Raw genomic sequence first — 27,405 nt, 5'->3', positions numbered from 1 at the left:
TCTATAGCCGCGCACCGTGCGAGCACCCTAACGTGCGCGAGCGTAATTCTGATTGGTGGTTACATGTTAGTCAACGTTCGAATTGGTCGAAATCAGGAAGTGTCGGCCGCCACTTTGTTTGTTTTCAGTGCGAGAGTGAAAAAGGAAGGTGGCGAACGTGAAAAGGGGGCAGGGTAGAGAGTTCCTGACCCCCTAGCCTTTGTCAGGGGGTCCCTGAAGGACCCCGAAGGCAGAAAAAAACATTTACATTTTTTTTTTTTAAATTCGCGTGCGCGCACGGTGAAAAACCAAAAAAAAATAAAAAATGTTTTCATTTTTTTAATACGTAGTTTATTGTAAAATGAACATATGAAAAAAATAATAATACATACATAACTTAGCATTTAAAAAAACGTACAAATTCACTGAAAAAACCATAGGTTTCACACACGTTATAGTTAGGAATTAGCATTTAAAAAACCTTGCAAATTCACTTAAACCATAGGTTTCACACATGTTATAGTTAGGTGGATATTTCACTCGTAAAAAACCAATGAAATTCCCCCGTTATAGTTAGTTCAGATAACTATAACTCGCGCGGCCGCCACTCTATCACAAGGATGATGTCATCAGTGATGTCATGAGTGATGCCACTGACCATGTCATGAGTGATGTAATATGTGACGTCATCAGCAGTGGATTGCGGGCGCGCGAGTTATAGTTATCTGAACTAACTATAACGGGGGAATTTCATTGGTTTTTTATATATATATATATATATATATATATATATATACACAAAGGTTACAGGGACGTTATAGTTAGGCTCAGATTTCACTCGTACAAAACTATAGAATAGAAACAGAGCTAACTATAACTTATGCCCCTGCACTGCTTCTGGTCCTACATATTACATCACTCATGACACTCTGGCAATTCTGCTCCGCTTCCAGCAAGCGAGAGCATTTTCAATGCTCTCGCTTGCTGGAAGCGGAGCATTTGCTGTGATTTAGTGGGCACCCCGGGACATAGCAGGAGCCAGCCCTGGGTGGTGGCAGTCCCCAGGGCCATCATTATTAGTTTCTTTTTTAAATTTCTTTTTATTACTTGCAGGTTAAACTTGCGATAATACGGTTACAAATTAAAGTCTTGTTATACAAAGCACGCTTCACATTCCGTTTGTTCTTCTCTTAAAACTGTACATTTATTACATTTGACAATTTGAGACAGTATCCGACATGGTTCCACACTCACCTATATTAGCTCGGGTCTGTTTCTGACTCGATCGGAGGTGGAGCACAAATGTTTCCTCTGTAAGCTTTCCACGTTCCCCACACTCGTTCCCACTTTTTGGGGCACCCTCAATGTATGTATGCCGCCCTTTATGCCACCATTGCACCATCCATATCTCCGCACCACTCTCGATATGTCGGAGAAGTTTGTGGTTCCCAGTGTTTGGCTATATTTTGTTTTACGAACATCATACCCAGCGTGACCCAGTCCTGTGCCGCGTGGTTGAGGTTGGTTGGCTCCCAGATATTTAAGCGACATCTCCTGGGTTCCAGCTCGACGGTCCTCCACTAACTTGTGTAAGGACTCGCATAGTTGTTACCCAGTAGGTCGCTATTACTGGGCACTCCCATATTATATGGTAGAAGGTACCGACTGCCCTGTATTGTCTCAAGCAGAGTGTATTATTAACCTTATGTAGGGTTACTCTTGTATAATAAATGCGATGCAGTATCTTTAATTGCACTAATCTTAATTTTCAGGACATTGACACTTCACGTGGGGAGGCGAGCGCCTCTTGCCTATCTGTCTCATCTAGTTCCCCCACTTCAGTCTGCCATTTTTCAGGTAGAGGTTTTGTGGGATCTGGTTGATTATTGATGATTTTTTGATAAGTGAGGGAAATGGCCTTCTTGTCCATATATTCTGTTAGTAGCCTATCCTCCGTTGGGGAGGCCTCAGGGAGTATGGTGCCTGCTGTAATTGCCGTCGTCAGGGCATGTCTGATTTGAGTAAACCTAAATATTTTGGAGGGCGCCATCTCGTACCGATCTTGGAGCTGGGTAAAGGTGACAACCTCTTCTTTACTCCATAAATCACCTACCGTTGAGATTCCAGTGAATTCCCACCATTTGAAGCCCGTACTAGTACTGAGTCTGCCTAGCTTTTGTGTTTCCCAAAGTGGGGTCAGCTGTGTTGTGACACCGGCCCACCTTAGTTTTTTGAGTGCTTTGTGCCAAATTTTGACTGTGTGTGCTGTAGGTCCCATTAGTGGTGGTTTGCCCGTTTTTGTATAAAGTGCTCTCATTACTCCTCCCTCTCCCAAGCTATGACTGTCTGAGCGAAACGCTGGGTCTGTTTGTGGGGCATGTAGCCACTGACTGAGTACGATCAGTTGAGGAACCCGATAGTATATTTGTATATTCGGAAGGGCGATTCCGCCATCGTACCAACCTTTTATCAGTTTTTGCATGGCTATGCGGGCTGTTTTTTTGTCCCAAAGCAGATTGTTTACTTCTGCCTCAATTGCTTTAAAATAGGTTGTGGGAACTGGAAACGGGGTATTTTGCAGGGCGTAGAGAAACCTGGGAAGCACCATCATCTTAAAGAGTGCGGCTCTTCTGAGCAGTGTCAATGGGAGGGATTGCCAATGTTTTGCATCTTGGCAGAGTCTTTTCAGTGGTGGTATGAGGTTGTGTTCCATAAATTCCCCAGGTATGGGTGTGATTATATATTCCCAAATATTTGAAGCATCCTTCTGTGATTTGCAGACTACATCCCTTTGGGCGTTGTGGTGGGGTGCCATGTAGGACATATAGGACCGACTTAGTCCAGTTGATGGTGTAACCGCAGAGTTTGCCATACACTTGACAGATACCTAGAAGCCTGTTGATGGACCTCCTGGGGGATGCCATATATAATAGTACATCATCGTCATATAGGGATATGTGATCTTCCCATCCCTCCGCCAAGTGGAGGCCGCGGATAACCGGGTCCCTCCTTATCCATGCTGCCAGCAGCTCCAATACAAGAGCAAATAGGAGCGGCGATAGGGGGCATCCTTGACATGTTCCGCGCCCCCGGAGAAAATCTGCAGAGCAATGTCCGTTTACAGCTACATGAGCTAGGGTATTTGTATAGAGCAGCTGGACCCATGCACAGAATTTGGGGCCAAAGCCCAGATGTTTAAGAACGGCAAATAGGAAGGGCCATTCCACCATATCGAAGGCCATACATCCGTTTAAAGATAAGATGACAGCTGCTTCCTGTATTGTGGGTATACGAGCCATAACACTGTGCAGTGTTCTCAGATTGAGGACAGTATTTCTTCCTGGCATGAACCCAGATTGATCCAGATGTATTATTTTAGTAAGATGGGGTGTCAATCTAGCCACCAGTGTCTTGGCTAGTATTTTGGCCTCTGCATTTAGCAGTGGTATGGGCCGATATGACTTATAGTTCTGGGCAGGCTTTCCGGGTTTGTGAATAGCCACTATCGTCGCCGTATGTTCGTCCCTGGGGAGCTCTCCTGCTTCCAGGGCTGGCTACATACATGCTTAATAGATACAGCGTAATAGTATTTGCTGATCTATGGGAATGCCGTTAGGCCCCAATGCTTTCCCTGATTGTATAGCACCTATGGCTAATAATAGTTTGTCTACTGTGAGGTCTGCCTCAAGTGTAAGGGCTTCTTCTGGTGTTAGTGTGGGCATTCGGATATCTTTAAGGAATGCCTGTGCTTCCTCGATCGTTGTCGAGGAGGTTGTTGTGTAGATACTGCTGTAGTGCTCCGCTAGTGCGTTCACTATTCTCTGCGGGTCTTTTATGGTTCCCCCATCTTCTGTCTGTAATTGCACCACCCATCGGCTAGCTCGTTCTCGCTTGCCTCACCAAGCCAGAAGTTTCCCCTACTTCATATACTTTATGTTGTGTAGCTAAGAGCCTGGCCTTTGCGTTCTCTCACATGTATTCTCTGTAGCCTTGCTTTTTAAAGTTGAGGTCGTGGGCAGTGGCTACAGTAGGATTGAGGGCGTGCGACATGCCCACGTGAGTCACTTCCCGTTCTAGGGCTTCTATTTGTTTCCGTTTGACTTATTTATGGCCCGATATTAATGAGATGGCCTGGCCTCGGAGCACTGCCTTGTAAGCCTCCCAGAGGATTGCCACGGAATCTACCAAGTGCTCGTTTTCTTTGAAATATTGTTGTCGTATTAGTTATGCCTTTTAAGATCCTTTTTTTTAAAATCCCGGATTTATTGGAAAAGTTAGTCGCTGGGTTGCAGCGTGCTGTGTGTATTTGATCATAAAATGGGAATGGTTGGAAATGCCTCTAGGTAGGTGAGTAGCTTCTGTTATCTTCCCCAGACTATCTGCCAGCGTGAGTATGTAGTCTATCCTAGAGAGGTTGTTATGTGCCCCGGAATGGAAAGTGTACTGTTGTCCTGAAAGGGAAGCGGTGACACCAGGTATCTATGAGGCCGAGAGCCTCGAGGAACTCCGCCAATCGGGAGTTTGTGTTGCGTTGGTCTCTAGGGGGTTTACGATCAAGTGCATCATCTATGGTGGCATTGAAATCTCTGCCCGTTAGGAGTTCCCCTTCTGGGAGTGTGAGTGTGCTGAGCGCCGGGAGCGCCACCGAGTGAAGTGCTGGGGGAATGTACACTGAGACTATATTGTATGCTCGCTCCTCCCACCGGCATAAGATGGCTGTAAACCGTCCCTGGTCGTCTGTCCATGTCAGTTTAATGATGAGTGGGTACTGTTTCCGTACGAGAATGCCCACCCCTCGTGAACCCGAGGTAAACTCGGAGTGTGCCACCATTCGAAAACCCCATCTATCTAGGGCCTTACATGAGGAACCCACCAAGTGCGTTTCCTGAATCAGGGCTACTGCCAGGGCGTGACTTTAAGGTATTGCAGGACCAACCCTCTCTTTATTTTGTCACACAATCCGGTAACATTCCATCTGAGCAGTGAAAAGGGGGAGTTGGTCGTGTAGGGAGCTGTTGGTGTGGTGGTTGTGCTGTCAAGCAGCACTGTCGTCTCTGTCATATCTTGTAGCTATGAGATGGGAATCTGTAGGATAATGTGCTAGAAGCATGACGTGCAAGTGTTGAGATTGAACCGTGAACTGTTTCAAATATGTTACAAAAAGTAAATTTGAACTAAGTAACCATACCCCCCTCCCTGCCTCCCTGCATGACGGACCCAGAACTACCTGTCTCCCCAACTTCGCAGAGTGCTTTATTCCCGTCCCTGGAACCTTGATGGGGGGAACAGTCCTCCGGTAGCCCCTCCAGCACCCCTCTTGTCTGTGGTGTACCTTGTTGGCATATTCACCGTCTCTGATTCATACTTTTAAATTACTAACTGGGCAAAACAAACAGGCGTACGCTGTCCAGTGTCCAATAAATGGTGTGTTGTCGTGCTATCATCTTGAGAGAGGCATTTGCCTCAATGTCTCTCCAACTGCAATGCGAGGGGTCGTTGCATCATGGCCGAACTGTGTGCATCTTGTCTATTACCTTTCGTACTATTCCCTGAACATTCGTAACAGCTTCGGGATTGACTGTCAATGTGGAACTCCTCACTCTTCTCTGCTTGCTTGCGATGATCTTCCCAGTGCTCGTGTTTCTGTAGACTCTTCTGATGCCCCATCCTGCGAGCGTTGCCCGTTGTTTCTATCAGATCGCCTGGGGCCCGGCGCCATCCCTCCATCCATTCCCGAGCCTCGTCTGGTGTCGTAAAAAACCTTGCTTTTCCTTTGGCCTCCACTCTGTTTAGCCGGGAATAACATTAAATATTTGAATTCACGGTTTCGGAGCTCCTTTTTTATCTCTAGGAAACTGCACTGTTGCTTTGTCACTGCCACCGTATAGTTCAGAAAAATCATTATAGTACTGTGCTTGAGACGTATCCAAGGGGCGACTCGTGCCGTCTGCAAAATCACGTCTCGATCACAGAAATTGGTGGGGCCCCAGGCCTGTGTCTTCCCCCTGGGACCATGTGAGCTCTTTCTACAGAAAAATAGGTGGAGAGCACTGGTGGCTGTAGTTGATTCTTTATAATGTCCTCCTCTAGCAGGTCAAGTGCTGTTCCTCCTGTTTGCTCGGGTACGCCAATAATTCTGATGTCATTACGTCTCAAGTGTCCTTCTTGGTCATCGAGTTTGGCGGCCATTATCTTTTTTTTTTTTTTTTTTTTTTTTGTCCTCATCTGCCAGACAAGTTTCAATATGCAATCTTGTAGGTTTACACACATTGTGCTGCCTCAGTTGCCAAGACTGGTTGGGGCAGTAATAGAACGGAAAGCTCACCCCTCAGCAACATGTTTCAACCAACAATGATCACTAATTTGCTACCAGACAGGCAATTGCTAAAATCCAGCCAAGGTACTAAACTTAGCACCATGAAACAAGTAACCCCCAGAATGAGGTTGATGGCATAATCATTGGACCTGGGGGGAAAAAAAAAAAAAAACAGATATTCAATGAACCCAATTCATGAGATGCCAGACAGATCTTGTATCTGGATTACCAGTTCTAGCCAGGTCTAGCATAGAGACCAGCAGAGTAGAAGCATACCAGTCATTAATAGAAGGCGATGAAGAATCCTTCCATTTCCTGCATATCTCCCTCCTGGCTATCAGGATGGCATAAAAAATAAGCTTTTTTGCCAAGGAGGGGACCCCTTGGTAGCAACCAAAAATGACTGATGTTAAATCTAGGGTAATGTTAACTCCAACAGAAAGTGAAAGAGTCTTACTAATGGCTTCCCAAAATGGGGACAAATGTGGGCAGTCAAAGAACATGTGAATGTCAGAAGCAGCCACCAAACCACACTTCGCACAGGCCACACTACTCCCCTCAGTAAATTTAGAAAGACGAAGGGGTGAGTAGTATGCTCGATGAATGGTGAAAAGATGGTTCCTGCGTAACCATGCAGGCGTGACAATATCCCACATCATCTTACAAGACGAATTCCAAAGATGTTGTAAATCGGAATTGATGACGTGTAGAGACCAAAGATCCTCTGGCAGTGAAAAAGTTCCGTCCATTTCCTCCAAGATTAAATTATACCACAGTGAAATTTCCTTCTTGGCAGACGGCTTATCTGCCAAAAGCGTTATAAGATAACTGTATGCGCCCAAGGAATATTTAACACCATGTGGCGGTTGAACAGAGTATGCACGAGACCAGCTCAACATCTGAAGATACTTAAGCCTGGAGAAGTGTGGACCAATTTTTGTGCCATGGGTAACAAGTCCCCGTCAACAAATAGGTTACCCCACCCCTCCAGACCTGCCTCTCTCATAGGTGTAGCTAGTGCATCCCCTAACCATGTTGGACCATCAGGAAGGTCCCACAACGGTGTCCTACTTCCATAGTAACCAACTTTAATTGCTTTAGACATCTGAGCCCACATTCTTGCCATACCCCTTAAAATTTTCAATTTAATTTTTTTGAAAAACTTGGGGTTTCCAAATTTAAAAAGAAACCCTGACTGACTTACACCTTCTACATCCAATAACATTGAATAGAGGGAACCCACTCCAACCCCTACTGGTCTCTTTAATAGAATCCTGGCATGTGAAAGCTGGAAAGCCCAGGCATAAGCCTGGAGATCAGGAGCAGCAAGCCCTCCTTTTTCCCTACGCCTCCTAATTTTTTTCCAGGAGATTCTTGGCAGATGTTTATTCCAAATAAAGGTACTAATATCCGACTGTAATTTTCTGATAGAGGCGGGATCAAAACATAAGGGTATCGCATTAAACAAAAAAGAAACCTTAGGCAAGATGGACATTTTGACAAGGCTGACCCTGCCCAGTAGGGAGAGTGGAAGATGGGCCCAGGTCTGGAGCAACCTACGACAATCCTTTGCAATTTTTGAAAAATTAGTAGTAGTAATCTGATCGAGGTCAGCTACAATATCCAAACCTAAGTATCTCATCCGACTCGCCGGCCGGATTTCCGAATCGAAGGTACTTTGATCAATATTCCAGGTCATCATCTCAGTCTTTAGAGCATTAATCTCATATCCAGAGACCATCCCAAACTCCGAAGCCAGCCTGAATATTGCTGGGAGGGCCTCATGCGGATCAGAGGTAAATATGAGAATATCGTCGGCGTAAAGTGCCACTTTTCTATCCCAGCCCCTGTACGCAAATGCCTTGATATTAACACTATCCCTCAAAATCTGGGCAAAGGGTTCAGCATATAAATCGAACAGGAGTGGGGAGAGAGGGCATCCCTGTCTGGTACCCCTCGAGATGTCAAATGAGTCGGAGAGTATACCATTAACCAAGACACGGGCACTAGGGTTACTATAGAGAAGATTAATCACCTGATGAAATCTACCCCCCACGCCAAACTTTGCCAAGGCCTCCGACAGATACAACCAATTAACTCTGTCGAAGGCCTTGGTGGCGTCCAGCGTGAGAACCGCCAAGGGCAAAGACTTCAAACATGCCATATCTATTGATCCAATCAAATCAAAAGTCAGTTCAAAAAGCTGTCGCCCCTTAATAAATCCCTTCTGATCGATATGTAAAATGGAAGGAGCGACCAAGGCCATTATCTTGTTATCTGCCTCAAGTTGACGCATTTGTTTTTGAGAGCGGTCGTATCGCTAGTGAGGGTAGCCGTAGTTGTTTCGACCTCTGCTATTCTGGTAGACATTTCATGAAAATCCGCCCTGATTAGTGAGAGTTCCGTTGAAATTGAACCAATTTGTGAGTATGCACGTTATTTAAGGTAGTCATAATGTCCTGCAATGTGATTTCTGGTCTTTCCGCTGATGTAGGGCTCGCTGCTCGAACGTGGTCGTGATCAGTGAGTTCTAGTTGAGTCTTGGCACTGGTGTATTTGTCAAGTTTTGTTTGGTGCATACCACGCTGTCCTCTAGCCCCCATCTTGACCAGTCCAAGTCAGTACAACTTGGAATAGAATGGGACTGGGGTGGTACTCACCGCTGCCTGCCTGTGTGTCGGGTAGGCACACGCGGCCTTTTGGGTTTTCCACCCGACCTGCCTTAGTGCTGGTTTGCCGTCGCTGGGCTGAGCAACCTGGTGGTGGGGGGGGGGTGGTTTGAGCAAGTTCCATTGCTGTCCGGAGCTGCCCTGTAGTATTGTAGTTCTTGTTGGCCTCAACGCTTGCTAGCTTTGTTGGGCCTTACGTTACGGAGAGCTCGTCTCGCTTCTCTTTTGAGAGCCTCCGGGGTTGTTTGCCAACTGGTTTCAGCTGTATATGCTCCTGGTATCATGTCTTCCTTGTGGGCGCCGCACCACAGGACCACCCCATAGTTTTGTCTGCCCCAGTGCGGGCCATATGTGGTGTGTATTACCTCTTCTCGGCGGGGGGGGAGGGGGGGGGGGGAGGACGATCCACGACTCTCGGGGGGAGGGGGGCCCCTGGGATGAGCTGGAGTTTTGGGTTGCCCTAGGTGGAGCGGTGCACAGCCTGGGTCGTCACCAACCTCCGTCAGGTGCTCGCCGTTTCTTGAAAGGCCTTATGACGCCGGTCGCTCCCAATTTTTACCTGCGGTATCTCCTTGACCGTGTCACAGCTGTGAGCAGTGATCGCTGGGTACCCGCCGCAAGGCTCATCCAAGCCTGTCTTCATGCCCCGGGTCTGCTGCTTGAAGGATAGTTGATCTCAGTCTGATCTAGGCGCCGGTCATCTTCTGTGGTGCAGCTCCCGCTGTCTCTCAATCTCCTCTTCACTGCGGCGTCATACTGACTCCTGCTTCCGATTTGTCTTGTCCACGGCTCGATGAGCACTCACTGTCGCTGCAGGTATCTGCCGGGCGAGCATGGTCTCCAGTGCTGCGTGTTCTTCTCTGTGTAACTGGGTTCCAGCGCTTCCGGTGCGGTCGGGTATGGACAAACTTCAGTCCCTGGCTTCAGTTTCGGGTGTAGGCCGCACTCCTTCTCTGCAGTGCTGTGTCGCTGGTGTTCGTACGGCGGGATCCGCTCCTATTACATCGGATTCCCTGCTGTTTCTGACCCGTACCCCACTACTTTAGGGGTGTTTATGCCAGCGGAATATTGATCGAATCGTTGGGAAGCTAGCTGGGTGACGGAGCATCCCTAGGTAGTGGCCATTTCCTTCGGCTGCTAGCCACGCCCCCCAGGGCCATTATTGACTCCAGGAGGGGGGGCGTGTGGCTGCCCTCCTTTCTTGAATGAGGGCCTGCCCCGGGGTGGTGGCGGTCCCCAGGGCAGAGAACGGCCCAGAGGTGGGGGGCACGCCCTCCTCCCATTTTAAAAACTTGATTTTTGGCCCAGTGGAGGTGGTTGTCCCCAGGGCAAAGGGGGTCGCGAGGCCCCCCAATTTCTTTGGTATTAGCCCTAGAGAGGCAGAGGTCCCCGAGGCTGCAGGGGAAGCTGTACGGGCATCCCCCGCATTTATCTCCTGCATTAAGTTAATAAATAGCTTTGGGGAGGTGGCGGACCCCGGGGGGTGTCTGCGAGACCCCCCATTACTTGTAAATAAGCCCCCCCATTTGTTGTACATAATGGCTGCATACCCCCACGACCTGGCCAACCCGGGGGCTTAATAATAGAGAAGCGGCTCCAGTCACTCCCCCTTTAAAATTGTGTTAAAAAAAAAGAACGTTTGTTTGCCCTGGCGGGGTCCCTCTGTGACTCACCTGAGGCCTACGGGGTCAGGGTATCCATACCATGCTTCCTTTTCTTATTTTTAAAGTATTTTCTGAAACTTGGCTCAAGCCGAGCCCCAAGATGGCTGCCAACACTTCTCGTTTGAAGTGTTGGCAGCCAATCAGATTTGAGCACGGGGACTGTTGAACCCTCGGAGGATCCGCCATCCTATATATACAAATTTAGATTTTGGTTAAGAGCTCTTAAATTACTGAACACATGTTCACCAAGAAAGCCACTTCCCTGGACCAATATCTACCTTTCTGCCAAATTTGGTGTAATTTAGTTCAGCAGTTCAGGCTGTAGCTGTGTCTGGAGTTACTATGGGTATTAACATAGGGGAATGGCGATTTTTTCTTGGGCCCCCACTCAGACGGATCAACAAAAAACTTTCAAGGCAGCAGCTGGAGTGATGTCATACTAGTTTAAAAAAATTAGCGAGAATTCGTCAAATGGCGGTAAAGTTATCGGCAGATGAAAAAACGCTCTTCCAATGGAAACTAAATCCTAACTATAACTACCTACTGGCAACCGCCAGTAGGTAAAAAAACAAAACATTTTTTTTTACCTCTGTTACATATTTACGCCATAGTACATACATTTCAATGTTAATTACATTGTGATGTTATGTCTGCATATTATTGTATATTTATCAGGCCATTTTACAATGTTATATCTTCTTTACAAACGTAACTCCATAAAATAATCTACTTCTGCATATTGGTGACAATTGGCACAATAACTGCTTCTAAAAAAAGCCCAACCATGTCAGAGAATCGTTGGTCAATGTTTATGTAGTCTTGCATTCTCAGTGAGTAAGAGCCAGACCCTGTGATAGAGCTGTTCAGTAAGGATCATCTTAATCATGTAAAGCTGGTATTTGTTTCAAAAAGGGAAGTGGAATGCATGGAAAAAAACATAGTTTTGTCATTTGGGATGTTTACATCTAAAGTACTTGGTGAACTGGACTTTTCAACTGTTTTAAAGAGGGTCAAGTGCTTTATTGGTTTTAGATTGACATGGACCGGATTCTACTGATAATTGTCTAATAAAATTTGTGAATAATGGTTCCATGAAATTTCGTAATTTTGTCAAGTAACCTGTAAATACCTGTGTTAATGAAATAGCCATTGTGCCACAAAGTAAGTGGATCATTGTGAAATTTAAGGTACCATATCTCATGAAATAAATAATTTGTTCTTGTAGCTTTGGTGTATTGGTGCGCTTTTCTTTATATTAGGCCTAAATATTGTATAGGTATTGCCTTGGTGGGGTCAGCCCCTGCAGTACGTTTTAGTTTCTTTACTTGCAGGGTTCAAGGTGCCCAGTCCCCGGATCAGGGTGAGTGCCTGCATGACTGAAATCGCCCACTAGATGAAGATCATCTGTCTGAAGCTGAATTCAAATGAGACTTAAATCATGATCTTCGACATAGGCAGGACCAACACCTACCCAACCACACGTGCAGAGAACCCCGGGATCGTCATCAACAGCAAACTCAACATGACAGCCCAAATCAACGCACCTGGAAAACTGTCATGTGTACCTTTGCTGCACGCAAACTGGAGTATGAGAACACCCTACATGCGGGATCAACAAAAAACTCACCAGAAGACTGCAAACCATTCAGAACCTTAACGGCTAGAATCACTCTCGACCTAACACGCCACACTCTCATCACACCACACTTCAAGGAGCTCCACTGGCTTACTATACACAAACAAGCACATTTCAAATTCTTCATCCACACTTTCAAAACAGATACATAACACTGACCTAGCATACCTTTACGAGTGCACAACTTGCTACCACACGAGTCTCTTCCTCACTTCTTGAATTCCGCAGCAAACTGAAGACTGGCTTTTTGAGTAGTCCCACTAGGCCCCAGGTTTGCCTAAACTCTACCCTGCTTAGTGCCAGGATACCCTCCTAGGTGATAGTGCGCTCTACAAATCTGTATAATCTCAGTCTGATCTAGGCGCCGGTCATCTTCTGTGGTGCAGCTCCCGCTGTCTCTCAATCTCCTCTTCACTGCGGCGTCATACTGACTCCTGCTTCCGATTTGTCTTGTCCACGGCTCGATGAGCACTCACTGTCGCTGCAGGTATCTGCCGGGCGAGCATGGTCTCCAGTGCTGCGTGTTCTTCTCTGTGTAACTGGGTTCCAGCGCTTCCGGTGCGGGCGGGTATGGACAAACTTCAGTCCCTGGCTTCAGTTTCGGGTGTAGGCCGCACTCCTTCTCTGCGGTGCTCCACTGGCTTACTATACACAAACAAGCACATTTCAAATTCTTCATCCACACTTTCAAAACAGATACATAACACTGACCTAGCATACCTTTACGATTGCACAACTTGCTACCACACGAGTCTCTTCCTCACTTCCTTCACTAGGCCCCAGGTTTGCCTAAACTCTACCCTGCTTAGTGCCAGGATACCCTCCTAGGTGATAGTGCGCTCTACAAATCTGTATAACATAACATAATAACTGAGTGAAAGCACCTCTTTCCACACCCGTCTGTCACCTTTCCACCTCCCAGGTCCTGGTAGATGGGCTCCTCCCTTCCTCCTATTCTAGGTACGTGAGGCATTTCTTCTTGGCGCCCATGAGGAGCAGCAGATCACATGACACACCCTTCTTGAAAATCGCACCATGCTTTTTTTACAGCAAGAGAAAAGGGGTACTGAGTGCAGAGAAAAGTGGGACGTAAGAGACCAATCTCTCTCCTACTGGGGTAGGTCTCAATAGAGAGGCAGCCAGGATGTTGGGAGGCTGGAGCAAAGGAGCATATGGACGCATCCGGGACAGATAACCTATTTATTATACTTGTGACAGTTGTACAGTGTACATTCTGCAAATAATATGGCCTCCTAGTCCTGCTATGTATTTCTAAGGTTTCCACCACAGACTTGAGTCCTCATCTTTTGAGGATTTGAGCAGGAATTGTTTTATGGTCACACTTTAGGTTTGGTGAGAATGTGTTAATCAAAGAGGGAATGGTATAGTGAGAATATAGTGAGAAATGCAGCTAGAATGCTTTAACATATATCTACTCATAGTTAAATAAACAACATGTAAATAGGAGCATTTGTATAGCGCACTATATTAAAGCAATCCCTAGATAATGGAAACTGGAACAGTGGTGGTAGGGGTGAAAGATATGTGGATATTTAGGAGCTATATTCCAACTAAACGTAGAAATTGGGACCAGATGTTTAAATTGAATTCTTCCTTTCCCAGATCCTAGTGTGCTAACCTTCATGGGTTCTGAAATGTCTTCCCTGCATCTGGTATATATTTGGGAATTGCAACAGATTATGCATTGCTGTAGACTAGTTCAACCAAAAGATTTCTAACACACCTATCAATAGAATGACAATAATAAGGGAATTAAGTTAATCTTTTCAAGACCTAGAATCTCACCTGCTTAGTGTCAGGATACTCTCACGGGTGATAGTGTGCCCTACAAATCTGCAAAACATAAGGCAAGGTAATTTAAAACCAGATTTTAATGGTGGCTCTGTTGATCATCACTCATTTAAAGGTTTTTCTCCAAATAGACCACTAGACCAGTGGTTCATAACCTTAAGACCACTGTGAACACCCACAACATCACTATGGGAACTCCGCAACTCCGGTCCAAGCACTTTCTACGATTTGGACCTCGACGCAAAACAATGTACAAAAATGCAGAAGCAAATACACATCGAACAAATACACAATTTCTGAAATATTTAATTCACAAACGAAATATATATTGCTAAATTTTAATGGGATAGTTGGAGGTTTTCACAATGTCGTTTTTGTTTGCTTTTTTTATGAAACAATGCTATTAGAGTTTTAGAAAGACCAAAACAGGACGTTCCTTTTTGTCTCCACCCCATGCGAAAGAGAAGGACGACCATAACAGTTGTAACATAGCAGCATGAGAAGAATATGCTAATGTGGTACAGGAAATCCTCCTACTTAACACAGACATCGTTCACCCCCATTTTGTACATATTGCTTGAGTCCCCTTCTTTGTAGGATAAATGCCTCTATATTGTTGCCAGTCAGACCATACCTTAACCTGCTTGTGTAGACAGCCCCTAGATTCATAGACCGACTGCTCCAAAAACATACAGGGATCTAGGGCCAGATGTACGACCAGATTTTGCGTGCACAAACGGGTTAGTGTTTTGCGACTCGCTATTAGGAAGGGGCGTTCCCTTCCTAATAGCGACTCTCTAGCCATGTATGAATGTTTTGTGACTACAATTGCGGTCGCAAAACACTCGCTTTATCGCCCTCTTCAAGAGGGTGGTAATGGAGTCGCAAATGGGAAGGGGTCCCCAGGGGACCCCTTCCCCCTTTATGACTGGCTCTAAAAATATTTTTTAAGGGCAGGCAGTGGTGCCAGGGTTCAATACCTCCCCTTAAAAAATTAAAGAAAAACGTTTCATTTTTTTTAGGTCTCGCTTAATCAGCGCGCAAGCGCTTCTTAGGAGTCACCTCTTGTAATCGGTCAGCACTTTTTGGAAAACTAGTGCATGTACTGCACTGTTTCCAATGAGCGCTCGTTCATGTATGTCATCCACCTTGCGGGAGCGAGCAGCTTCGCCATCTGTTTCCAATTATCGTGCCTGCGCCGCACTTGCTACTTGGAAACAGATGGCGCTGCAAGGGTGATGCTGTACATGCACGAGTGCTTTCACTTTGTTGCCGTCTCTTTTCTTCGTCCTGCTAATGGCTCCTCCCCTGTCGCCTCCCCTGTTCTCACTCCTGTGCTTTCAGCTTCCCAGTCTACTTGAGTCAGCTTTCTGTGGCAACATTCTAAATCTTGCTGTACCTACCAAGTAATAAATGTCGTAACATAACTGGTGCTCCTGTAAAGCGTTCCCAAACGTTTATGTAGTGCTTTAATTTGTACAGCTGCTTTTATTTTTACAATTTGAAGCCCTCCTCACGGGGAAGTTTTGCCATACATATTTGTGTCCCTCTGGTGCACAGTTGCTGAAAACACTGTGGAATGGCTCCAGGGCGCGCTCTGCTTCAGCGCTGAAGTCAGTGACTCTTCCCCAGCCCTACCTAACACTATAGAATGGCTCCAGGGCACCCTCTGCTTCAGCGCTGAAGTCAATCTTTCCCTACCTACCAAGTAATAAATATGTTGTTGTAACATAACTGGTGCACAGTAGCTGAAAACATAGTGGAATGGCTCCAGGGTGCCCTCTGCTTTAGCGCTGAAGTCAGTGACTGCCCCAGCCCAACCCTCTACTGGCTTTTCTCGCGCACTGTGCTGTTACTCAGCTGTTTGTTGTTGCGGGCAACTTTCTAAATCTTTCCGTACCTACCAAGTAATAAATATGTCGTTGTAACATAACTGGTGCTCATGTGAAGCATTCCCAAACGTTTATGTAGTGCTTTAAATTGTACAGCCGCTTTTTTTTTTTTTACAATTTGATGCCCTCCTCACGGGGACGTTTTGCCATACATATTTGTATCCCTCTGGTGCACAGTAGCTGAAAACACAGTGGTGCTGCAGAGTGGTGCTGCAGAGTGGTGCTGCAGAGTGGTGCGCTAAAGTGGTGCTGTAGAGTAGTAGTGTAGAGTAGTGCTGTAGGTTGGTGGTGTAGATTGGTGCTGTAGAGTGGTGCTGTAGGGTAGTACTGTGGCGTGGTGCTGTGGAGTGGTGCTGTGGAGTGGTGCTGTGGAGTGGTGCTGTGGAGTGGTGCTGTGGAGTGGTGCTGTGGAGTGGTGCTGCACAGTGGTGCTGCACAGTGGTGCTGCACAGTGGTGCTATAGAGTGATGCTTTAGATTGATGCCTTAAAGGGGTACTGTAGAGTAGTGCTGTACAGTGGTGCTGAAGAGTAACTGTAGAGTGGTGCTATAGAGCTCTTCAACACAGCTTAAAAACATTGCAAAGGCCAATCGCTGTGGACAAAAAGGTCCCAAAGGCGAGACCTATTGGCCATACTAATGCTTGTTTTTAACTGCAGCCAGCATTTACAAAGGAAAATACTGCTTTATTGTCTTGCAGTCCCAGACATGGAGGTCTGCTGAGCCCAGCAGGCCACCATCCCTGGGAGGGCCAGCCATTCCCAATGTGTTCACAAATTGCGAGTGGCTCATTAATATTCATGAGCCTCGCATTTTGCAACCCCATTGGAATTGCAATAAGTGTCTCTGACATTCCAAATTGCGACTTGTAATTTGCGACTCGCAATTGAGCGCAAATTGCGAGTCGTAATTTTGGAATGGTCGTACATCGGCCCCCTAGTCCATTAACCCATCTCTACAAGGACTGGCAGAATTCATTCCCCCAGTCCCTGGTGATATTCCTCTTTGTCACCAGCAGATCCATGTCGAGGAAAGACCGCTTATAGCAGTTTGAATTGAAATCCTTGTTGATGTGGAGCAATATGAGCTTGGAATCAGGATCCAGTGGGCAGCCCAGCAACGCTCTTAGCACTTACCACACTAAACCAGAAGTGCTGTACTGCTGGAGAGGACCAAAGGATATAAAGGACGTCACTCTCTACAGACCCACATCTGAGGCATACCCAGGAGAGGATCCTACCAAAGTGCCAAAGTTTAGAGCAAGTGATAATTTAATCATTCAGAACTGCAAAATGCTGGTGATCACCCGGAGTGCCATCTTGGCATCCTACCAATCATCTTCTGAAAGATCTCCAGTGCCCTACTCCTATGCTGCCCACAGTTTACCAAAGGTTTCGGACAAGGTATTCACCATAGTGCGTGAAGTCCGAGAGATCTGTTTATGTCCTATGTCGACTGTCAGCAGCTGGATCATAAAAGGATTATGTTTGGGAAGGTCAGACAAATCTGCAATGTGTGGACGAAGAGGGTGCCAAAACTGGAGATCACCGAAGAGTTGCCTCCTATGCATGTTGAAGGAAACCCATAGTTGTGCAAAGAGCAGCATGTGAATCCCTTCCATAACCTACCCAAGGTGGGGTTGCCTATTACATCCTAATCCCTTGGCGAGTCGTTCGAACCACGCCAAATCCTTGAGTCTCAGACCAGATTACAAAGATGCACCATGTCACCAAGAGTAGGGACATATAATTAATGAATCCCCAATGGTCCACCTCTCCATAACAACGGCCAAATCTGATTGTGAGGAATATAGCCAGTAGTTGATCACTGAGACGTGAGCCACCGTATAGTATGATTGCGTGTCAGCAGTGCCAATGTCCCAATCGTAGAGTGATTTATAATACCATATATATTCTTGGCATTCGGCCTCCCCAGAAAAATTCTGTATCATAGTCTCAATGCAGTTAAAAAAACTCCCAGGGAATCCCATGCAGATAGCGTTGTACTTGCAGCTGATACAAGAGACGTGGTAGGGATACCAGTTTAAAGATGGCGCCTCTGCCCATAAGAGATAGGGCAAGGGGGGGACCAGAATGTGAAGTCAGTCTATAACCTGGCAAGCTGGGCATTTTTGTTTCCAATGAGGTGCATCACCTGGCGGAGTAAAATATCTGCCTTAAACATCTTGGCCATCTTGAGAATGGTGCTTTGCTTTAACTTATCCAGCATACCGTTGACATCCAACCAGATTGCTCAGTAGTCCGGGGGTCCTGAACTTACATAAGGGATGGAGGCTGAGGTAACCCGTGACCCACTCCGAATATTGCGAGCAGGCTGATCTAATTTGTAAGGCCCTTCATCCTCAAGCGTGCCCCATAAAGCTCATTGCAGGGAGGACTCTCACAGAAGACAGGGCGGGGTCCTCCGACAGCATTGCAGCAGTCACCCGTCACCAGTGCCTACAGCAGGTAGCCCCAAGGGGAGCCTAAACCCACAGTGGACCAAGACACTGACCAGCCTCTAGGACTCTCAACTCACTCCGACCTCCAAGTTCAGGGCCACCACAGGTCCAGGGTAGCTCTAAGTCAACAGTCGACTAGAAGCAGTGCGCACCCCCAACCTGTAACTCAGGCCTCCAGTAGGCCAGGAAACCGCAGCAGGTCTGCCCAAACCAGGCCCAGTCACCCCAGGGCCCCAGCTGTATTTCCAATGTTAGATGTCCGATCGGCCCCAGGCGTGAGCGTAGCCTGACAGAGGACACAGGGCAACTTCACTGGTCGCTAAGCAGGACCACTGCACTGGGAGTAGTTCAACGGAAAGGTATTCATGCACCAGCGGGAGGATTACGTTGGATTAGGCAGAGCTCAATCAAGAGCTCTGGGATCAAGCAGCCGCAATGTTGGCTGCTAAGCCATGTCCCCAAAATGTAGTTTTCCCCCTAAAAGATTAAGTGAAATGCTAGACTCCAGCATATCACTTTGTCTTTTTTGCTCCTAATTCAAGATTTATTTTTGTCCGTGCGTACCGCTGCCTCAATTACTATATTCCTTTCTAGTCTACTTGTGCTGCTCTAATAAATCAAGCTAATGAACCAATTTAATCTTCAGTCAGCAATTTCAAATCCCTTTACATTTACAGAGCGGTTTAAATTTTTCAATCTTGCTTTTTTATGTATATATATACTTTACTAATCTGCTTAAATTAATTTTTCTAACAATCGTGGACCAGCAAGTAGGTGTTGCGGACCCCAGGTTGAGTGCAGCTGAACTAAATGTTTTTTCATCTGAGCCGTAGGGTGACTTCTGGTTGAATATATGCAGTAGTACCACCTAATGATTTCATTTATTAAAACCTAGTTTTAGAACCAAACCATATTACCACTGTATTATCAGTGTTCAGCAGTAACCATCTGTTTCTTCCATTGAGGCAGTCTAGTCATTGTTTAGACTATAACAAATATCGGGCATCGGTGTAAGCTTTGAAAATAGTTTCATGTGTCTGTGACAGGACAATAGATATACGGCCCACTCGGTTTATTATGTTACTAGAATTTATTATATTTCGGCCAACTGAAACACAGTCAATATGGTGTATAACAATGAAATCAGACCGTCTCTCCTTGCAGATATTGGGGTCTTTAGACCGTTCGCTCACCCCCACTCCATCTCTTTGGCGTCTGCACCCTTGGGAAACATAAATACAAGGCTATTAATAACCAGGCTCTCCATCTGTAGGTATCCTTCACTAAGTTAACACCTTTGTGTAAGGAATGGTTGCTTCATGACTGTCAAGAGCACCCCTTTTTCTTTAACATGGGGATACTCGGTCTCACCACGTAGTGCATAAAGCAAACAAAAAATAAACACATGCAAAACTACTCCATTTGGTGGGTGACAATAACAGGTGCCGTGCCAATTCAAATATAAACAGTGACTCTGGATTTACAGGAGAGTACCGTCTCCCACAGAAACATAGCTGCATATATTGCAAGCCACACTCCCAGCATGCACGCGCTTGTCCAGTACTCTAACCTGATGCTGTGACCCCGAACAGGAGTCCCTGCAGCCCCATCCAGCATGCCTTCGCTCAGGTGCTCTTGATGACGCCCTGCAGTCTCCGTATCACGATCACCTCCTCCACTCTCCAAGCTTTGAGTCCCCATTGTCCAGTCTTCCAATTCCGACACCGCGTCTGCCACTGTTTCTCCCGTCGTCTGTCCTCCGGCGTCTTCCCAACTCTCATGATCCGGTCTTCTTTTACTTGCTGCTATCAAGCCTCCTTTACAGCCTGAAGCTGACCCTGGCCCAAGTCCAGCCAATCGGTACCATTGAAACGTAGAACATCCAGGTTGTGTACAAGCAAAACACTTGCATGAACACTCTCACTGCCCCCGGGGCGGTGTCCGCACATCAGTACATCCAATCTGCCACAGTGTCTAAATGATATCCCTTAAAAGTCTCATATGAATGTTGAGATATACAGGCCCAGTAGTGAACCTTGAAGCACTCCTAAGATTACTAGTGTAGATTCAGATACAAAGGGCACTTATTTTTACTTTCTGAATCATCTGTCATAAGAAGGCCTATGGGCATGCTCGTCTACTCTTGCTACATCATCCATCCAAGGACCAATAATTCATGGTTCCTGATGACAAAAGCTACAGTGGGGGTTAAGAAGTACTAACAGTCCTATCTCTCCACCATTCTAGATTACTCAGTATTATCTGTGCAAACTGTGTGAATTTATGGTTGCAGTACTAGCAGTAACTAATTTCCAAGGAATATAAACAACTACTCCCTCGTCCTGATCCAAACCAACTCCAAACCCCAACCATGTCCCACACGACCTGGCACACCAAATACCTCCAGATAACAAAACACCACTACAAGCACCTGGAATGACAATGGCTCCTCAAACTTGAACCCGCTGACAGAGCAGAGCCTTTTTCAAGTCAGCCCTCAGGATCTATCCCTAATGCCTCAAAACCAACAAATGCGCAGCCCTTTCATCCCGCATGCAGAACATTGGGAACACCACAAAATAAATCATCGCCATTATCAAGAAATTCACAAGACTGCAGGCCACCTCAAGGGTGGTCACACCTTCCCAGGACCTATGCAGCAAACTCTGCTTCCACTTCTTGGAGAAAATCGGGACCAACTATAACAACTTGGCCCTCCCCAACGGTATCCCAGATCCTGCACCCATTTACCTTTTTGACTCAATTACCATAACCACACCAAGCGCCTGCTTTTGTGCTGAGCAGAAATCGCCACCAAAGAACCAGCCAATACCATGCTATCCATCATATTCAGAGCTCCCTCGGCTCCCTGCCCACACTAAATCTTCATAAAAGATCTGGATCACATCTGATCAGTGCTCACCACATTACTCCACCTCTCACTCTCAACTGCGAGCTTACTGAGCACCGACAAACTTGACACCATGCTACCCCTCATCAACAAACGTTTGACTGATCCAATGACCATGGCCAACTACATGCTCATCTCTCTTCTACCTTACCGTGCCAAAGATCAGGAAAGTACGTAGGCTATGTTGATTACGCTCCCCAAATCGGGCACAGATCCCACTTCCATGGGGGCATATCGTCCCTTGGCGCTCCTAAACGGGGACTATAAGATTTTGGCGGGCGGCCTGGCAAATAGATTGGCGCTGCTGATCCCCCACTGGTTCACCAAGACCAGAATGGGTTTGTGCTGGCTCACCCCACCTCGATTAATATATGACGACTGTTCAGGGTGATGCGCTGTGCTTCATCGTTCTGTCCGACGGCCGACTGTGTAGTGTTGGACCTGGAGAAGGCCTTCGACACGGTAGAGTGGTCCTACATGATTGCTGTGCTCTATCAATACGGTTTTGGACCCTACATTTTAGGCATCATAAGGCTACTGTACGGGGCTCCCACAATTCGGTTGCTTTTGGGGCCTCTCTTTTCTTAACCCATTTTGATAGAACGAGTAACTCGCCAGGGGTGTCCTCCTTCCCCCTTGATCTTCGCCTTGGTGATCAAACCGCTAGTGATGGCAATACGCACCTCTGCGACGAATTGGGGGATACGTCTTGTGGACGGCATACATGCTATTTTGCTTTATGCACACGACATTCTATTGTACGTGCAGGATGTTCTGGCAATTCCACAAGTCTTCCCCGATACATTAAAATCTTTTGCATCTCTGTCTGGGCTAGGGGTGCACTGGGGCAAATCTTGCCTCTACCCCTTCAATCCTAATACGGAGGATCCGAGATGGGAGGTAGACGGGACAGTAGTGCAATGGCAACCGGTGGTGTTCAAATACCTGGGTATCTGCATTTACCGTAGCACCCAAGATCTTATGGATGGCAACATCACGATGGCGGTTACAGCGCTTAAGTCTCAGATTGCATTTTGGAAGACGCTTAACCTTTCGATCATAGGGTGGAGCTCATCAAAATGGTCATGTTGCCACGCCTTCTTTTTTATTATTTTTCTAATCTACCGCTCTATCCGTATCTTTCTTCTGCTCTCTGGAGAGGATTGTTCGGGATTTCATCTGGAATAATTCACGATGCCGGGTGACACTGATGAAGTTATACCTCCCTCGATCGAAGGGGGGGGCTGGCTCTGCCCAACCTGGAGCACTATTTATTTGCATCCAAAATCCTATGGGTGGCGAAACGGGTAGAGGAACTACATTTATCGGACTCAGCAGAGCATGACCCCCTGTACTCTCTAGACAAGATCCTTTATCTCATCCATCCTGGTAACAAATCGAACAAACCCCTTCCTTTACTGGTTTGGATAGCGTGGAAATGTTTCCATAGGGCCCTTCGTCTCTCTGGTCGTGTCACACCGTACGCGCCTGGTGTACCTATACTAGGTATGCCGACCGTGCGGGGACGTGTCCAGAGTACAGACCTTACTCACTGGGTGGATGCTGGTATAACCGCCTTAGGAGACTTATATGGAGGGGGAACATTGCGGACGTTCCTCGATATCACGAACGAGGATGGTGTCCCCCGTCATGGGCACAGGCCGTCATTTAGTGAAGTGGTTCGCGGAATCGATCAGGGAACATACCTTAGTAGACCTGACACCGTTGTGCTTTAAGTGGGATTCAGATCGGGGGAGGCCTTACTCGGAGAAGGAATGGTCCATGGTACTTGAAAACCCCAAGCAGGTCCCTCAGAAATGCCCGTTTTAGGTTAATCCAATTTTATATGGTCCACAGGGCTTATCTTTCCCCAGATAAAATCAATCGATACTTTCACAGACAGGATGCGTGCTGCCCGCGCTGCAAGCTGGTGAATGAAGATATCTTACATATGCTTTGGTCCTGCCCTGCTTTGCAGATTTACTGGGAGAAGGTGCTGGAGGCATTGGCTACCTGCACAGATTGTGAGATACCGCGGACATGGGAGACGAGCATCATTGGCGTGTGTTTTCTAGGAACAAAAAACACAAAGCATCCACCCGCTTTCTGGATCTGGCCTTTATTGTGGCCAAGCGATTGATTACTCATAGGTGGGAGTCAGAGGAACCCCCACAGATGAAAGCTTGGCATCTCTCCATGCTGAATCGGGTGAAGGCTGAAGCGGTCTCCCTGGTACAAGAAGATACGTTGGGGTTACGTAAATTCCCCATCTCCTCTGAATGGAATGCTACGCTGTGTGCGTTACAGGAGTTGCTGGTGCCGGATGATCTATTGGATGTTTCCGCTAATGCGGAGTAAGGTGTTTGGCTGGGATAAACTCCTGCCCAAGCTGTAAATTGTTGTATGGACTGAGACCTCTGTCCCCTTTGCTGGGTGGTCATTTCTTCTAGTAATCTGACGGTCTACCCTTAGGGTAGTCGACTAGATATTGTTTGGTGACAGTAAGGATCCGTGTATCCCTTGCTCCGTCTTTGTGGCTTTCACTTCCCTTCCCACCCCTCTTTCCGATAGTTTTTCCCACGTTTGGTGTTTTATAAAAATGTTTGACTCCATAAACAGATTCATGTGATAAGGCGGAGTGAAGCCATAAGAAACGTGATTATATATTTTGTTGCATGTTGCATATTAGAAGTTATGATGCATCAAAACGTAATTCTACAGTACTCTCGGCAGGGGGGGGGGGGGGGGGGGAGATGTTATAGTTATCAGCATGTACGGGACAAAAGTAAAAAAAAGTGATTTCTGGTTATGTTTACGCTTACTGATGTAACCATGCTGTCTTATTGCTGATATTTTATCTGTACTCGATATTTACCTACTGGCTTTGAATGATGTTTTCTATGACGCTGTATCGTTCTATATTCATGTTCACAAACAACAAAAATCTAATAAACAGATCAAGCAAAAAAATGAGAGATGGCAGTAATGTCTGTATTCTTTTTGTTCTTGCTATTATCTAACGTTTTATCTAGTTTAATTCGGAACTGTTGTAGATGTACCATTACTTTGTGTGGGACCACATCTGAGTTTAGAGGATTGTTTTGGTCAAATTCTCTGTAAAGATGTACCAATACAAGTTGCTGTTTGTTATTCAGATTTAGGTGACCATGAATTAGAATGTGTTGGATCAAACTTTTGGTGTCTCCTTCAACATAGCCTTCACTGATTTATAATATGGTAACATAGAACAGTAGCTGCTGAAGGACTGCGCACTACGGGATAACTGATTTTCTTTTTTGTTCTTATAGGTGAATTTCGTTGATTCTAATATCATCATCACTGAACCCTACTTTAACTTCACTTCAATACAAGAATCAATGAATGAGATATTGTTTGAAGAATACCAATTCCAAGCCGTTCTAAGAGTAAATAGTGAGTACACGATCTTTCAGTTTTTGTTTCCGTACAGTCTTTGAGGCACTGGTAAACATTAAATAAATGTTTTAAAGGACACTTGCGCAGCTTAATTGCAAATGTGATATTTTACAATTTCATTTAGTTAGTCACTCGCAGTAAAATTTATATATTTTTTTTTATAAAGGTTTTTATTGGCATTTTAATATTACAAAAGACAGATTGTGTTAAGATACAAGTAATTTGAATTCATTTCGTACATAATACATCATTGGATATTGCTATCCTCGGATTAAGTAGACATGTATCTTGTCTTTATTCAGGTCTTGCGCCAAACAAATCTTATGTATTACTGGGATGCGAAACTGGGATAACGTTCATGGAATCTAGGGTACATATATCGGACGAGGTGTCAGGGTTGATGCGCATCTCGCTGGTTGGTATGTCTGAGTGCTACGGGGGCGGGGGGGGGAGACGGAGAGTGGTTGATCCAGCCCTTATGTCTTGTCTTTGAGTCCTGTGAGGTTCGTGGTGGAAATATCGGGAAATGTTACGTATTTGCTGCAAGAGGAGAGTTGGCGTGTGTACTTTCGGCCGGGGCTTGTGAATGTGGGTCATGTGGTCAGGCGGCTCAGGACGGTTTGAAGTGTCGTCTGGTGAGCCTTGACGGAGGGTTGCAGGTCGGTCAGAATTCTCTCTCCATCCTTCACTTTGTCGGCCAGTTTTCGATGGTCATCCCGGATGAGGCTGATGTCCGTTGTTAGGGTGCCGAGTCGCTCCTCCATGGACACCCTGGAGAGTTCGATGGCTGCCAATACTTGGTCTAGATTGTCCGATATAGATTGATCGGACTGAGGCACGGTAGTTTTGGCACATGTCCGGGTATTCGGCATGTTCTCACGCGCAGTCTCTGGCACAGTCGTGTGCAGCGATGCTCTTGGCTTTCCCATTGTGTTGCTTGGGAGGGTCCCTCACACAGTGGTCTTTGCTGGTGGTTGTGAAGTATGTGGCCGAGTCCCCGCTTAGTGGGTGCCCCAGCGCCGGTCGTGGCAGTTTCGCTGGTCACAAGGGGAGCGCCGGGCAAGGAGATAAGGATGCACTGGCTCAGTAAAAGGGAGGGGGAGGGCTCCGTTCCGATCGTCCCTGCGCCCAGCCCGCTTCCTCGTGGTTTCGTAAGCGATCGGGTGTTTCCCTGGGAAGAATTTCAGGCAGGGATCATAAGTGTTCCAACAGCCAAGTCAAGCGCCTCACCAGGGATGCAGTGTACAGGCTGATTAATGCGTGGTGTGGATCACTTAGCAACCATGTTAGGGTCAGGCACTGTCTGTCTGGGGCGCGCTTCAATTGGTACACGCAGCAGTAGGAGGGGGTCGCCTTTACATCGCCTTTCGACCTGGGTGGTTCCGCCGCTCACCTCTTCTTTGTCGTCGCGGTGTTTTCATGGAGGCCTTAGAGTCTTATCTTCAGACTCGCCATTCGTTGCGACCCTTGGGCACCATTTTGGGGTCAGGCTGCACCGGCAGAGTGTATTTCCTCGGTTCTCGGCTGGGTCGGGTGGTAAACCGTCCCCCCACCCCTGAATCGCTGACGGCAAGTCTGGCATTCCCAGCACCACTCCGTTGCACTCCGAGCTCAGGCCGTCTTCTGGATCAGGTCCGCGGTGGTAAAAATGGCAGGCTGCCTCTGGTCTCCGCTGTCACCGGCGTCCGTCTTCGGTCCCCTTTCACAGTCGTGGGTCGGATGCCATCTATCCATGATGTCTAGTTGTCCGGTCACCGCCCCCGGACGTCTGTCATGCTGCTCATGCTCCCGGTGTGCACCCCTCGGCTCCGGCCCGAGTGTGTGTTGTTCGGGGGTGGGGGGATTCCAGGCAGGGATAGGGACTGTTTCGGTAGTCACTTCAATTCAGGCGCCCCACCAGGGGTGGAGTGTTCAGGCAGATGCAGGCGTGGTGCGGATCCCTAAGCCGCCATGTCAGGATCAGGCACTGTCCGACCTGGGTATGTTGAAAGTGGCACACACAGCGGCGAGAGGGGGCATTCCGTCAGTGCCTTTCGATCTGGGGGGGTTGGCTGCTCAACTCTTGTTCGTCGTCGTGGGACTTTCACAGTGGGCCCAAAGTCTTGTGAGCCGCGGCGACCCTCGAGCGCCATTTTGGGGTCAGGCGGCACCAGCGGAGTTCAGTTCTCCGGACCGCGGCTGGGCCGGGGATGGAAATAGTCTCTTTGCCCCTGGATCACTTGGGTCACGGCTGGCACTCTCGGCACCACACGACCGTCTTTCGGGGCAGGTCTGCAGCGGTAGATATGGCGGGCCGCCTTCGGTCGCTGCCGCCAGTGCCCGACCCCTTTTTCTCGCTCCTGGGATGAATGCTGGCTGCTATCGGTGCCAACTCTTCCTTTCACCGCTCCTGCGCTCCCGATCGTCCGCTCACGCTCCTGTTGTATACCCCTCGACACAAGCCCGATCCTACAAGGGCTAGAGTGAGGCGCGGGCGGGCGCCATTTTGCCACCGGGAGTCGGGGTCTCTAAAATTGCAGTTTTCGTCTAGTATGTGCTTTATTGATGGATTAATGGTTCACCGCTTGATATGTCTCGCAGTCCGATACCCGAATATCGGTTCAACAACCAGGTTCGACGCAAGGAAGTGGG

General features: G+C 47.1%; 1 protein-coding gene across 2 annotated transcripts in view; it reads left to right on the top strand.

The window, feature by feature from the left end:
* The window catches only part of ACTR6 (actin related protein 6), a 312,465-nt gene that overhangs the window by 58,761 nt on the left and 226,299 nt on the right, over positions 1–27,405 (top strand). For both annotated transcript variants that reach the window (XM_085600663.1, XM_085600672.1), the window contains exon 4: positions 24,648–24,771. In XM_085600663.1, the coding sequence (XP_085456789.1) occupies positions 24,648–24,771 (124 nt within the window). The remainder of the gene's footprint in view (positions 1–24,647; positions 24,772–27,405) is intronic.

Source organism: Triturus cristatus, chromosome 1_2, assembly GCF_964204655.1.
Source record: "Triturus cristatus chromosome 1_2, aTriCri1.1, whole genome shotgun sequence".
Classification (NCBI taxonomy): domain Eukaryota; kingdom Metazoa; phylum Chordata; class Amphibia; order Caudata; family Salamandridae; genus Triturus; species Triturus cristatus.
Note: the sequence above shows the minus strand (reverse complement) of the source record. Positions and strands in the feature narration are given on the sequence as shown.